The 15,500-nt window shown below is 34.7% G+C and overlaps 1 protein-coding gene across 1 annotated transcript; it reads right to left on the bottom strand.

Moving 5' to 3' along the window:
* Positions 1–1,940: 1,940 nt before the first annotated feature.
* On the bottom strand, positions 1,941–15,000 carry LOC149411507 (pancreatic lipase-related protein 2-like). Its single transcript, XM_089646900.1, has 6 exons — positions 14,952–15,000; positions 12,225–12,308; positions 5,769–5,878; positions 4,604–4,877; positions 3,641–3,886; positions 1,941–2,456 (listed from the first exon to the last, which is right to left on the bottom strand). Exons 2-6 carry the CDS (start codon positions 12,304–12,306, stop codon positions 2,134–2,136), a joined length of 1,035 nt encoding a protein of 344 aa, XP_089503026.1. The 5' UTR covers positions 12,307–12,308; positions 14,952–15,000; the 3' UTR covers positions 1,941–2,133.
* Between the last annotated feature and the right edge of the window lie 500 nt (positions 15,001–15,500).

The following is a 15,500-nucleotide window of genomic DNA, read 5'->3' as shown; positions in this document are numbered from 1 at the left end:
TCAACACCAATATAATAATAAAAATAACTGTAAAGAATTTAAAGATAATCAAATATAATTATGTTAGAGTCAGTAAACTCATGTTTAGGAACTCTGTAAAATAAAGTAAATAACAAGTCAAAAGTCCCGGTAACTAACTTGCTGTGTTTGATTTCAACCCGGTTCCCCCCCCCCGCTCCACTTCCGCTGTCTACTGAGCCTTCCCAACAGCCAACTTTGGAGAGGGGATCTGCCATTGCCTACTGAACCAGCCCGCCAGCCAGCGCCCCGCAGAGCAGACCCTCAATAAAAACCAACCATCTTTATAAAGGCGTTTTTTTTTAAATATGAAAATTACAAATGTCGAATATATCGTCTTTCTCAAGACTCATTCGTTTATGCAAACATTACAAGAGTCGATATTCCCTACATTTTTATGGTATTTTAAATAACTCTGTAACGGTTCAAATGAAATACCTCAAGTGCTTTATTTGAATCATTACAAAGGACAATGGTAAATGTGTGCCGGTGCTTATATTTCACTTTTTTTTCTTGTGCAGGCGAAAACATCCCGTTCAATATTAAATTCTTATTTCTTTTTATCTGAACATTCTGCTATGGCATCGAGGACAAGTTGCATTTCTAAACTGTTTTAATCATGTCAAAATTAGCTATGAATCTCTTTCCCTCTGCTCAAACTCTCGTTCGTCACGGCTCATTTGTGTATCTCCAACCTTTTTACATCATTGATCTACTAGGCAAGTAATCTTGTTTTAATAATAATGCCTCTTTAATTTAAAAAGAAGATCAGAAGGATGTCTACACTGACAAGTCCAAGTGATTTCCACTGCTACTTCACCATTACTATCACAAATATACAAACTCTTCACCCGCAGTCTCCTGGTACGAGCACTCGATCTTACCGGTACCACAGCCAAATATAGAGCCGTTTGTGCTTAAATGCGAATTGAGTTGTCCAATTTCCACACAACAAATTACGACACGGTACTTGAGCACCACTCAAGGCGCCTTTTTCACGCAGTCAAATACCATACGACGTTCTGTGTTACTCTAAATACTAACGCATGCTCAACTTTGCCACATCAGTAATACCCAAAAACCACCAATCTTAACCTATGTGAACCACAAAGCCGACACTGTCCTTGAATAATAAAAAAATAGGTCCTGCTTATCAATACACACCACATGTTTTGTACTGGCATAACAGCAAACCCTGGACCCCTTCAGATCTCTGAGAAAGTAAATCACCTTACCACAACTAAGAATCACTATACTTTCCCCATCGCTGCTAGTTTAATATTTGAATGAAATCTGAAATGGACCAGGTTATAGTGAAAATATAACCCACTAAGTTCGGTGAATTTATGCATTCTTGGACACGCTCACGTCACAAACCAGCCTTTGACAACTTTTCTCCCAGACCGATTGTACCATCTAGATTATTTTTTTCAATACTGCATAGTTAGGTTAGACATCCCTAAGCAAACTCTGGCGTGGTCGAGATCGAACTGACACTCATGCGAAGCGGCGGTCGCCCAACAGTCTGAAGGAATCTAAGATTCACGCAAAAGCCAACGAATCCCCGATTACAAATGAGTGGCGTGTACCTCATTTTAACCTAAATGGACTTCCCGCCTAAATAATCAACCTAAAAAGGGATGGTACTAACTAGATGGTCCCAGACACACCCTATGTCACAACCGCATCAATTTGAAAGTAAACCTTCGCTTGGAATACCTTTTCAAGAAAAAACTGAGGAACTTTAAAATAATATATAAACAAAACTCTAATACGCTTTGGCGGCAATATGTACATATTAATTCCCATATTTAAAAAAAAAAAAACAATTACTAGACAAATTTCATACACTTATCGAATCTTCAAACGTCACAGCACTCTTGAGGTGATTTTTTACGGTTATCCAATTATTGTTAAAAATATAAAATCATAATAATATAATGGGAGAAATTAATAAATCAAATTTATAAAATTGAGTTGATCGAAAGCAGGGAAAACATACAGAACTAACAATGATACATCAAGTTATGCTTGTAAAAGCATATGACAAGCCAATGCCGTTAATCAACAACAATTTTATCATATTTAAATAATATTTTCAAAGAAAAATTACGATTACGCGAAGGTGTTCCACCACCACTTGGTGAAGGCGGTAGGCGTAGTTCCAACAACCCCTAATCCATACAGAGGGAATGCAGCAGTTCTTAGGTAGTAGTTTCCAGTAGTTCCGGCAGTGGCAGAGTAACCCATGATAGCAGTCGGATTGGTTTCACACTGTCCCTTCTGGAAGCTAGTCCAATCAGGACACTTGCTGGCGATGAAATTCTGGGGTTTTCGCACAGATTCGGCGACTAACTTCCATGCTCGGGTGTGGTCATCATCGATGATGATAGATCCGGGCTGGTCTTGACCTCCATTAACGTAGAAATCCACATGACCTGAAAAGTAGAGCGAATTCATTAAACTGCTTTGTATTTTTTACTGTATTGCTAGAGGTTAAATTTGAATGTTCTTAAAATTACGATAATAATGTTCTGCACCTAGAAAAGGCCTTGAAACAAGTGAAGAAGTTACACCAAAATCATTCAAATATAGGGGGTATTCAGTCTGGGCATCTAGCCTTGTCAGGCCTTAGAGTCCGAATACTGGCATCTACTTCTTCTGAGCAGGTTAGCCCAATACCGATTTGGCCAATGTTCCGGGGCTCCTCAGTTCTGGTAAAGCTTAGATTTAGTTGAGGGGCTGTCTGGACTGATGATTGGAAGTAGTCTGCAAATCTATTTTAGGGTAGGAAATAATTTCCGTTTCGTCGCTTAAGTTGATACTGGAATATAAATTTGCTTTTTGGGATTTAATACAATATCCAAAGCATTTGATCTCTACTCCTTAACTGAATTCTTTCAAAATATAGACGTTGGGCAGGTGTAATATTTTTTTAAACTTCTGTAGTTTATATCGTCTTCCATGTTATGCTTTTCTACTTTTTTTCAATAATTATTATTTTATAGAACCACTCTGGATAATTTGTTAGTTATAGTTAAAATTTAAAAATGTCATGTCGTTTTTCATTTAAAAATGATTTGAAAAACATCCATTTGAATTATACTTTTGTATTCGGTAATTAATGAATGCAGATTATGGAAACCAAATTAAATGACAACGAAATGACAACAACATGACAACGACATGATAGCGAAATGACAACGACATGACAACGACATGACAACGACATGACAACGACATGACAACGACATGACAACGACATGACAACGACATGACAACGACATGAAAACGACATGACAACGACATGACAACGACATGACAACGACATGACAACGACATGACAACGACATGACAACGGCATGACAACGGCATGACAACGACATGACAACGACATGACAACGACATGACAACGACATGACAACGACATGACAACGACATGACAACGACATGACAACGACATGACAACGATATCACAACTAAGTTCACTATTTTCCAGCTTTGGGTAGATATCGTTTTCATGGTTAATGAGGAACATACGTTAATAAGTTTGTAGCACAAGATGTTGCAATTGTATTTAATTAATTATGTATTTGAATTAAAAGACTGAACAAATACGCACCTAGAGGCTTAATGATTCCAAATAATCCACCATCGGTGTGAATGACATCTACAAAGGTGGCATCAGTGGCAGACAGGGTTTGGTCAGAGGGGCTGTCGAAGAAGCAGGGTCCTGCGGGGTCTATGCCAGTAATTCTGGCGATCTTGGTTCCTCCAGAAAGGGCCGCGAAGCCTTTTCCGGCAAATCCGGAGATGTGGGCTCCGAGACTGTGTCCCACGAGATGGATTCCAGCAGGGTTAACACCAACTGCAAAAGTGTACCGTTTACTTGTCACTCTATAAAATTAATTAACTTTATGATGGGATGTATATATAATAGTGCATAAAGATCCAATAAATAATTTCAATAAGCCAGAAACATGACATACTTTACACATATGCTTTGCCTCAATAACCAGATTTAAATCTATTTAAATACATTTATTTGTTATTTTGTTTCGGAATATACATATAAATAGAATAGTCATACATAGAAATCAATCATTCTATAAAATTTTGCGTTAATCAGTTATGTTTATACTGAATATAAATGAATAAAGAAACAGGTTACCGGAGAAATATTTGAAGTAAATTAAAAAAAACACCTAGGTAGCAAAAAGGTTAGAAAGAGGTTAAATCAAATCAGTATAAAGTGTATAAGCCTATACATAGTAGCTTTGTGATTGGAAATGGAACTTAACTTTTATTTTATACACAACATCTAAAATGCAAAATTAATTCAGATTCCTAAATATACTCAAAAAAATAATAAGTAATTTTTCTATTCAGTAAGTATTTACAAAATCTAAATTATGTTTGGGAAAAAGTTCTTCAAAATTATCAAAATTTTCAAAATTACCGAAACTCTCAAAATTTTTAAAATCTTATAATACCTTCAAAAAACACTAAAAATTATCAATTTCTCAAAATTCTCACCACACTTCCTTATGAAGAAAAGTCTACAGTAAATTTTATGAATGCTCACATTGACCAAACTTCCAAAGTTGAACTGCCAGCAACTGTCCAATGATCCTGACCAAAGTAGCAGCCCTGGAGTAGAATGCAAAGATCAAAGAACTAGAATCCAAGTACAAGACGTTTGTCTTTCCAAGATTGACGAAGGTGGACGTCATGACGCTTGCATAAGGATTAGACGTTAGGGTGGTAAGGAATCCGTGAATGATGATGGTAATGGGTAGAGCACTTTTGAAATCGGGATCCGATAGAATGTCAATTACTGAAGAGAGTGCATATGGCGTCTGGAAAAAGAAAAAGTTATGGATAAAATCTTTCTCGAAGTATTTCAAATACGGGCAGGAATGAGCATCCTTTAAAAATATAAGGTGTTCCAGCAACAATCGTATCTATGTGATGCACAAAATGGGGCCTTAGAGTCGGTTATGTAGGACAAATAAAATCCTAGAATTATCTCATATATAGATGTTCCTGATGTAACCACCGACCATTCAGTAGAAGAAGACTGTAGCAACAGCCCTATAATATAATAATACCTATGTGCACTTGAGCTTTACCTTAATCAAACGGCACCCCTGAATTGCCACACGTTCAAAACAATATTTTAATTCTGTCCGTCCTGAAATTGGTCCCAAAAAAGTACCCATGCATATAGCACCTATCTATCCAAACCCAAAGAAATTAAATGTTTAATTATTAATTAATTTTTAATGGCTTGGCCATTTGAAGTCTTCTTTTTTTACCAAAAAAATTAAACGACGCAGTACACAGTAAATGTATATATTAATAAATAAATTCAATAAATATATTCAAATTGTTACAGGCACTTTTTTGGTTATTCTTCGATTTATTTGAATTTATATAATCTGTTTATGGCATTATTTTCCTGTATCTTATTTGGTTTGAAGGTTGGTCCATGAAGTTGCTCCCTCCGGGTAAAGAATGTTATATGGTTTAGGATACTTCAGAGATAGATTTATATATATAGAGAGAGAGAGCGAGGGAGTAATGAGTAAACCCTCACTATTCAAAACCATTTGATTTCACAATGTGAATAAATAAGCTTACTGCTTTAACGACCTGATTAATATCTTCACTTGTAGATATCTATGGCCACTATACTTAACTACCACGGTAGAATTCTAAAATATTGCAAAACTTTACAAATAACTTACACTTTTACCGGGAGAATACAGTCTAAGTTGTATCTTAGATGTGTCAGGATCCGAGACATTATTGGTCAGCTGGGGATAATTAACTCCTAGGAACGTCTGAAATGCAGTACCTAGAATTTTTTTTAAAACGTTAAATTATTTATGAAGAAAAAAATTATGAGTTAGTAAAACTCACATAACAAGGAACTTGGTTAAGTTCTCTAATTTGAACCTAGAAATAATACGAAATAATTATATGCAATAATTAGTCTCCTGAAATACCAATACAAATTGAAAATATCTCAGGAGTAAAAATAAATGCCGCCAACGGGAATTGAACCGGTGTCTTCTGATGTCCGGTCAGGTGCTCTGGAACCACTGAGCTATGTTGGCTTATTTCCAACCCGCCAAATGATTCAATATGTACTAGTACCTGAATCAACAATTACTGCTTATTATATTTTTCCACCTGTAAACAACCAACTTTATTTTTGTAGGAAAGGCTTTGTCAGTGCTAAATTTCTCACTAGATGGCGTCGAGACATATGATATCTTCATTTATTGATTAAATATTTTTGATTTTTCAAATATAATTATTTTTAATGATAAACTAATGTTTATAAGACAAAGTTTTATGCATAGCATAAAGGATAACAAATAATTAGTCTCCTGAAATACCAATACAAATTGAAAATATCTCCCAAAGCGTCAAATGTACATAATATATATATACATCTACGAACAATATGAAAACTACTATATGAAGTTGTCTATTTGTTCACATATTTTGAAAGTTTTCTTAAGTTTTTTGAAATTGTTCGGTATTTTTCCGCTTTTTTGTAGTGACTTTTAATTTGCTTTTTTAACTTTTATTGGATATACCTCTATCAAATCCATCAGGTCTTTTTGATTATATAGTTATACCAACGTTCACCCATTCAAATCCATAATTCTCCTTCTCATTACATTTCCTTCGATTACGCTTGAGTTCATTGCGTTTCTTTTTAGAGTTACGACGGCCGTCTTCTGTGTACATTGCAGAAGTGCAGAGTAATACTAGGTTGTAATATAACGTGTGATGATACGGTTGTAATATAAGGTGAGATGACACGGTTGACAACCTAAGTCTTGCTTTTTAGATCCATTCATATCTTTCTGTTTTGCAAAGAGATACCTATCACAGCTGTGGTCATTATCACAACCTTTGACCGGGTCTGGCACCGAGGACTTGTCAACAAATTGCCTTCTTACGGACTTCCCGCATCCCTGTGTACGTGGATTGCTGACTTTTTAAAGGATAGGTCGATTCAGGCAGTTGCTGACGGTTTCACCTCTTCCTCACACTCTATAAATGCTGGCGTCCCACAGGGATCGGTTCTGTCTCCGACTTTGTTTTTGTTGCACATCAATGACCTTTTGACATGTGCACCGATTCATTGTTACGCGGATGACAGTACAGTTCATGATAGTTTTTTGTTTGACAAGCCCCCAAAGGGCACACAAACTCCAACGGCTCGGAGGGCTTTGAAGCAGAGAATGGACGGTTATCTCGAGAGTATTTCCTCCTGGGGTAAAAATAATCTCGTCGAATTTAATGTTTCAAAGACCCAATCCTGTCTGATTACGTCTAAAAAGGATCTAAATGATAATCTAGTCTCCTTCAACGGAAGCAATCTTCCGAACAGGCCTTCCATTGATATGCTTGGTATAACCATAAGTGACCAACTCAGGTACGGGGGCTCCATCGAAGCCAGAGTAAAGCTGGCCTCTCAGAAGCTGGGCGTACTGTACAGGGCCCGCAGATACTTTAATAGTACACAACTGCTGACCCTGTACAAATCGCAAGTGCGCCCTACTGTCGAATTTGGCAGCCATCTCTGGTCCGGAGCCCCTAAATACCTGAAAAAAACCCTTGACTCAGTGCAAAAACGGGCGGTCCGTTTGATAGATTCCCCAATCTTAACAAACGTACTGCAATCTTTAGATCAGGTAGGTATGCTGTCCTTGTTCTATCGGTATTACAATGGAAAATGCTCTGAGGAACTAGCGTCATTGATCCCTTCGGCACCGGTGCGTAGTCGGGATACACGCCAAACGCGCGCCCAACATTTGTACACGGTTGACATTTGTCACATGAGAACGGGTCGCTTCTACGATTCGTTCTTAAGTTCAACAGCTCGGCTGTGGAATGAACTGCCGGCCTCTGTGTTTCCTCCCTCCTACAACATGGGACTCTTCAAAACCCATGTTCACTCCTTCCTCTCCACAAAAAGACCCTCCACACAGCATCCCCAAAGATGACATAGGCCCTGAGGGAAATTATTTTCTTCAGGGCCTCCTGTGTGGAGTAAATATAAAAAAAATATTCACAAAGAAAGACTTTATTTGTACTCCAAGCGTTAGTACTGGAAAATTTTTTCATTACTTTATAGGAGTTCTTGTTGCATTCCAACAGACCTTATCACTAGAGATGGCAAAATTTCGTTTTAACTAAAAACGCGAAAAAAAATTATTGTTCAAAAATAGGGCATTTATAAGTTTTCTTTGCGTTTCAAGGCCTTTGAAAGTGTTTCCAGTGATTTCTATTTCGTGAATTAACGCGAAAAACGTGATTTTGGCCGTATTTCAGCTAAATTATTCTATTTAGCGAAATAGGCGCGAATTTCCCGAAAATACCGGGTATTAAAATAATATGTGAGAATTTCAAAAAATCGATATTTACATTACGATTTTTTATAATTTTGTTACTATTTATGTGTAAATATTTAATATTTTTATACTGTAGGCTAAAATTGCTTTTTGACATTACACAAATTGTGCGAAATAAATGACGCCTATTGATGTTAATTGCAATCTGCATTTGTTGTGTTTGTGTTCGACCCGTACTTAGAGTTTCCTTCCTTATTAATTTAATATTCAAATTAATTATTTATAATCCTTCACATGGAAATACTTGCAAATGAAGGTTAAACATATATTTTACAAAAAATACTTAAAATATTCGCTAAAAACATTCAGGAAATACATTTTTTTCTATTTTGCTACAAAACGCTAAATTATGCCTCAAAATGCTATAAAACGCTAAATTTCCAATTGTTAATGCTAAAAAATCTGAAAATTAATGCTAAATTTTGCCATCTCTACTTATCACTATAACTGCATAAACAATGAAGTTGACCTTTAGATAATTTGACTTTTAATTACTTCTGGTCATCTGTTAGACTGTAATATCGACTACCAATCCAGGTAATAACTAAACTTCGGTATATTAAGTCTGAGACAGCACACAATTTATAATTCCTTAATATTTATATTAACTATTAAAAATAAGATGTAAATTTCAATTTAGAAGTACATGGCTAACCCACAAAAAGCTGTTGAGATTTTAGACGAAAACAAATTTGTCGGAAACTCAAAATAATCACTATTTCAAAGGATTCAAGATATTCAATGAACTACCTAGAAGCTTGCAGCTTTCGTGTGTTGTGCCTAAATGCTCTAAAGAATAATGGCCGTTATTACTAATCCTCTGATCAATTGTTGAGCCGAAATTTTGGCTCAACACTGCTCAAACGCATAACCACACTCTTTTCAAAATGAAGGTGACGACTGAGCAATCAACTAATTTAAGGAAGCCAACCTACTGAATTGAGATTGCTTCAGTAAATAACCTGTTATAAAAAAGTGTCGACAGAGTGAAAAAAGACCCGGTGGCATTAAAATCAAGTTAACACTATATTTTTAACATATTTCGTGCGTTTGTTCCAAAAATATAAAATATCGGTTTATGTATTACAATATTTACATACATTAATAATAAATATAAAAATAATTTCGTCAAAATTAATTTAACATTTAATTTTTTTACTTTTATCTCATTTTATTGTCTACGAAAGTAAGCGGGGCCACTTGAAATAATCAATGATAAAGATGTTTGGAAACAGGCGAATCAAACGTTACTGAATAAATTACTTGACTGATTGCAGCCTGAGATTGATCGTTTGAAAAGTTGGAAACAACGGCCGTAAGTCTCTTCTTCTTCAATGGCGCTACAGCCCATTTCGAGCCTTGGCCTCCTTTAACATGAGCCTCCACCGCCCTCTGTCCTCGGCCGTCGTCTTCCAATCTGCAACATGGAGTAGTCCTCTGGCATCTTTCCTGACATCGTCCTCCCATCTCAGCCTAGGTCTGCCCGCCTTTCGTTTGCCTCCCGGGTGTCCTGTTAAAACCTTCTTTGGTACACGTGTGCTTGGCATTCGGTGCACATGTCCGGCCCATCTTAGTCTTTGGAGCCGTAAATGAGTAGAGAGTCTGGGAGCTTGGTAGATGTCATATAGCTCCTTATTGTGGCGGATTCTCCATGCCTCTCCCTCTCGCACCGCTCCTAAGATTCTTCGAAGTACCTTTCTTTCGAAGGTGTCCAGCCGTTCCGCAGACTTTGCTGTCAGTGTTCCCGCCTCACATCCATAGGCCAAGACCGTTATAATAATTGTTTTGTACAGGGTTATTTTGGTTTTCCTATGGACGTTTCGGGATCTGAACACTGGCAGCAACGCGAAGTAAGTGTTGTTAGCGGCTGTGATGCGCTTTCTTACTTCTACTGGGTCTTCGTTGTCCTGCGTTATGATGGAGCCCAGGTAAGCAAACTCTTCGACCACTTCAAAGTTATAGGAGTTTTTAAAATTCACTTTATCTTTTATTCTGCGGTGTGGGGTTCTGGTTTGCATCATGATTTTAGTTTTGTTCTCGTTGATTTGCAAGCCCACCTCTCTTGCTGCAGTCTCCAAAGGGTCAAACACCTCTCTTACAGCCTGTAAGGATCTTCCGACAATGTTAAGGTCGTCTGCATATCCAACTATTTGATTGCTTTTGTAGCAAATGTTTGAGTCGGTAGCAATCATTGTCTTCCTCACGACGTGCTCCAGAACAATATTGAAAAGAGTGGGAGCTAAGCCATCACCTTGTTTCAGCCCCTGGGAGACGTTAAAATCCTCCGTTGTTTCACCTCCTATCCTTACTCGACATCGTGAACCAACCATCGTTGCTTTTACAAGCTTGACTATTTTGGGCGGTATACCAAAATTTAGGAGTATTTCATATATTTTCTCCCTATCTATACTGTCATATGCCTGTTTGAAGTCAACAAATAGTTGATATATGTTTATATCGAATTCCCAGCATTTTGTCAGGATTTGTCGAGTAGTAAAGAGTTGATCAGTGGTGGATCTCCCCCTCCTAAAACCTGCCTGATACTCTCCCAGCAAGTTCTCTGAATGACGTTCTAGTCTTTCTTTCAAAATCGTTGTGAAGATTTTATACGCTGTACAAAGTAGCGATATTCCTCTGTGATTTTCACATTTCAATTTGTCTCCCTTTTTATGTATGGGGCATATTATACTAGTTTGCCACTCTTCTGGTACTCTTTCGGCGGTCCATATTTTTACAATAAGATTGTGTAGCAGGTTTTTCAGATGTTCGTTTCCATATTTATAGAGCTCTGCCGGGATATTGTCTCCTCCCGGTGTTTTATTGTTTTTCAATTTATTTAGGGCAGCCCTTACTTCTGCCACCGATGGCGCTCTAGTCGTTTCATCATTATTTAGCTCATCCGGAATGTGAGTTGGTTCGACTGTCAGGTTGTTATTGGGATTCAAGAGCTGTTGGAAGTATTCTTTCCACCTAGTCTTAATCTTTTCCTTATCTCCTATTATGTCTCCATTACTATCTCTGCACAGGGATGTGTTGGGTTTGAAGCCCTTTTTAAATACATTGACGCCTTCATATGCTTCACGTGGATTTTTATTAACAAAATCATTTTCCATTTTCAACAATATGTTGTTAAAATATAGTCTCTTCTTTCTTTTAATCAAATGGTTAGCATCTCTTCGTGCTTGTTCGTAGGCTTGTCTTTTTGATCTTGTTCCTATTTCTATTTCTATACATAATTTTCTTAGCTCATTTATACATAATTTTCTTAGCTCATTTACATAATTTTCTTAGCTCATTTGGCCGTAAGTCTCAATGTAGCGTAAATTATACCAATATTTACGACTTATTTCTGTGATACTTACGTATCACAGATATAAGTCATTAGTTGTAATTCCAAAGGTTTACATTAGATATAAAAATATAATTAAATAACACATATTAAAAAATTGTCCTAATATTATATTTCAGTCTTCTGGAAGTGAGCATGTTCAAATTGCTTCGTTGGTCCTCACATACCATGATCGGCGCTACGACCCTTGTGGAGTCTTGGTCTGCAGGACACGTTTCCACTCCTGCCGTTATTTTGGTTTTTATATCCAGTTCCTTATTCCTAAGTTTCTAATCACCTAAGTTTAGGTCTCTCAACACTCCATGGCCCTGCAGGGTTTTCTATTGTCAGATTTATGATTATTGTTTTATGGGTTCTTCGAAAAATGTTAATTCGGGCTATTGGTTAAGGTTAAAGAGTTTAAAGAAATATGTACTTACAGTTTGAAATGAAGGTAAGTTGCCCCTCTGCTAATTGCATTAAGCAAAGGCACGCCACTGTGAGAAAAGCTAATCCCTTCATAACTGAAAGAAAACATCATTATTTCTTTAGATAATGGACTAGACTGTCCCACATAATATTACGAGGATTTCAGTATTTTTCCGTCAGCCTTTTATACTCTGCCAGAATTTGTGCATATTTCTGCATTGCAATTAAATCAAAATAAATCGAATATTTCTGTATCCGAAATAACAACTAACGTATCCGAAAAAAAAATATGGTGATATAAGTCTTCAAATTTTTTTATTAGAAATAAACACATAATTTCTGAAATGTTATTATTTTGAATGCACACATAAAAACACGCATATTAGACAAACGTATTTTAAACTTTTTCACGTCAATTTTCATCGATTCGCATAAAAATAATCATTAAAAAATTTCATATTTTTTCTCAAATTGCGGTCTGAACTTTTGGTTCCATAAAACTATACATATTAATTCTTCTTTTGTTGTTTATATTATGTTCGTAAAATATAAACACCATAAATATTCAGGGTTACTAAAGAAAAACCACTTCAAACCACGTTTTTGTTACAATTTGTATTAAGTTCAGACATAGAATTTTGTTTGACTGTGAAGTTTAGATTCGAGTTGGTACTAATAAAAAATATATTTAACTGGGCTCCGAAAGAACTGGCAAAGTTGGAAATTCCGGTCGTGAAACATTTAGGTTATTTTTCATTTACGCCTTTTTCTTTAACAAACTTTTACCGCGTGAATTTAATAAGAATTCCATGAAAGTAATTAATAGCATAAATAATTATTGAAAAAAATATTAGCGATTTCTAAACAAAACTTTGAAATAGAAAAATCAGAAAAGGATACGGCCACATCTAGGACCTAATAATCGCTAATATTGTCTTCAATAATTAAATATTACAATTTGAGGTTTTACTCAATAATGTTATTCCAAAAATAAATAACATAAATGTTTTTGATATGTGTAGGTAAATATAAATCATAAAAAATCAACGTTTATATTGACCCATAATTCAAAGCAATACCTCATTTTATGTTGTCGTTATTCTCTGGGAATTATTACAATATTTTTTATCGACGAGATTAAAAAGGAGGTGACAGTTTTCTTGAAGATTCCCTAAATAAAATAAATGTTTTTTCTAAATTTCGCATTCTCTCAATTTTTCGACGTTTTGAGTAAAAATATTCTAAATATGTATTATTTTTTCGTTTTTTTTTTCGTGTTTGAAATTAATATATTCCAATTTATAAATATCATAGTCCATTTCTCATTAAAAAAACAAAGATTATTTATTTTTATAATAATTATAATTTTATCTAATTTCTTAAAACGGTATTTGTTTTAACGACATCTTCAAAAGGAAGAAATATATAGCACATTGAATACCTTGGAAATATTCCGAAATTCTAACTATTTTATATCGATTATTGAAGACAATATTAGCGATTCCTAAACTTTTTCTGATTTTTCTATTTCAGATTTTTGTTTAGAAATCGTTAATATTGACTTCAATAATTAAATATTACAATTTGAGGTTTTACTCACTAAAGTTATTCAAAAAAATAAATATTTTATATCCGTTATTATATGATTAATGCTATCACATACACGGTCGTTAATCAATTGAATGAAATTATCAACACGTTTTTTAGTAAGACCAATAATGTTTATATATGTTACGTATATAGTGTATACATATTATTTATACATTTTGTATATTATACACATATATAACATATTGTTTAATAAAAAAACAATGTGAACAAGCAACTACCAATACAACATTTTGATAAAAAAAACTACAACAAAATCCCACTCAAAAATCACAATAACATTAAGTATAAAATTTAAAGCTCAAATAAAATATCGGATGCAAAAATAGGGAGATCATAAAAAGAAAACGTACACACCAAAACAGAAACCAAACAACCGCACTATATATTTGTAACACGATGATATTTTTACATAAAATAGTAAACAACCTGCTACCCAAATATTTTTCAAATAAAATTTTATACTACAAGGACATACACAAACATAAAACAAGGACGTGCGATGAAATCAGGCTACCGAAAAAGGACAAGGCGAATACTCAGAATAGTATACTATATAAAGGGATGAAATACTATAATGCGCTGCCGGAAAGCCTAAAGTCTGCCCCAATTGAAAAGTTCAAGATGTTGCGTAGGAGCCACATCAAGCAAGAAAAAATATAGTATATTTATAAGTAACAAATTAATTATAAATTCGTAGACTTAAATGCAAAAATTGCTGAAATAAAATTAATAAATAAAAAAATATATATGTATAATTCATTCAGTTAATTCATACTAATAGTTTTGTGAAAAAGCACCTCAAAGTCGTTTATTCGCCTAACCGTAATATTATTTTAATATCTAAATGACATTCTCAGAGTAAATGTTTAAAATACAATATTAGCCCTGACCTGGAACCTTAGAAGAACTAAAATAACACAGTTGAGAACTACTTTTTCTTTAGATTTTTTTTCTTATAAAAAAAACCCATTTATTTTGTGGTCAAACATTTTAGTAATAAATTTTAATAATTAATAAATTAATAAAAAGTCATATTTTATCAAATTAGAATACTAGATTTAATGCATTTGGCAATAACTAGTTGTTTATATTAACGCCCAAATAATGATATCTCGTGCTGGACTTACTTGTATCGGATTAGAAGAACTCAGAAACACTTCTAAAATTGAAGAAAAAAACGTTTTATTTATTGAAAATTCGCAACTAAGAACGACCGGATTTTCTCCATGAGCGTAGGCAAAAGAGACAATTTATTTAATTTTGAAACTGAATTTTGTGTGATTATGACCATGGAAGGATGGTTCTAGGGACGTCTTTTTACTAATGATGCAACTTTTCTCAACTGGTTTATTAATTGTAGGGTGGGGATTTAGCCTCTCATATTCTCCACTGGCTGCGATCCTTCACCACTTGCCTTCAGTCCTCTGTCATTTTCGTCCTGGTATTGATAAATTGATAATACAACATATGTATGTATGAAGAATATTTATGTGTATATTACGATTTTTTATACCTTATGATCAAAAAAGGGCCCGGTCCAAATTCTTTGCCTTGGTTGTTAAAAAACAAAAAAAATAAATAAAAAAGTTCAAAAATTATTTTGAACGACTAGCGAATTATTTTTGATAAATTGATTTTCTTGTCGATAAGAATATGAAATATTTTGTTAATCATAG

Source organism: Hesperophylax consimilis, chromosome 25 (assembly GCF_061612785.1).
Source record: "Hesperophylax consimilis isolate HC1 chromosome 25, BYU_Hcon_1.0, whole genome shotgun sequence".
NCBI classification, from domain to species: domain Eukaryota; kingdom Metazoa; phylum Arthropoda; class Insecta; order Trichoptera; family Limnephilidae; genus Hesperophylax; species Hesperophylax consimilis.
Note: the sequence above shows the minus strand (reverse complement) of the source record. Positions and strands in the feature narration are given on the sequence as shown.

Excerpts from the sequence above, each read along its gene's own strand:
- LOC149411507 (XM_089646900.1), bottom strand. The coding sequence starts at position 12,306 with ATGAAGGGATTAGCTTTTCTCACAGTGGCGTGCCTTTGCTTAATGCAA. Across the intron at positions 5,879-12,224 it reads ACTTACCTTCATTTCAAACT|GTACTGCATTTCAGACGTTC; the intron begins GTAAGTACATAT and ends AAAAAATTCTAG. Across the intron at positions 2,457-3,640 it reads TGGAATCATTAAGCCTCTAG|GTCATGTGGATTTCTACGTT; the intron begins GTGCGTATTTGT and ends TCTACTTTTCAG.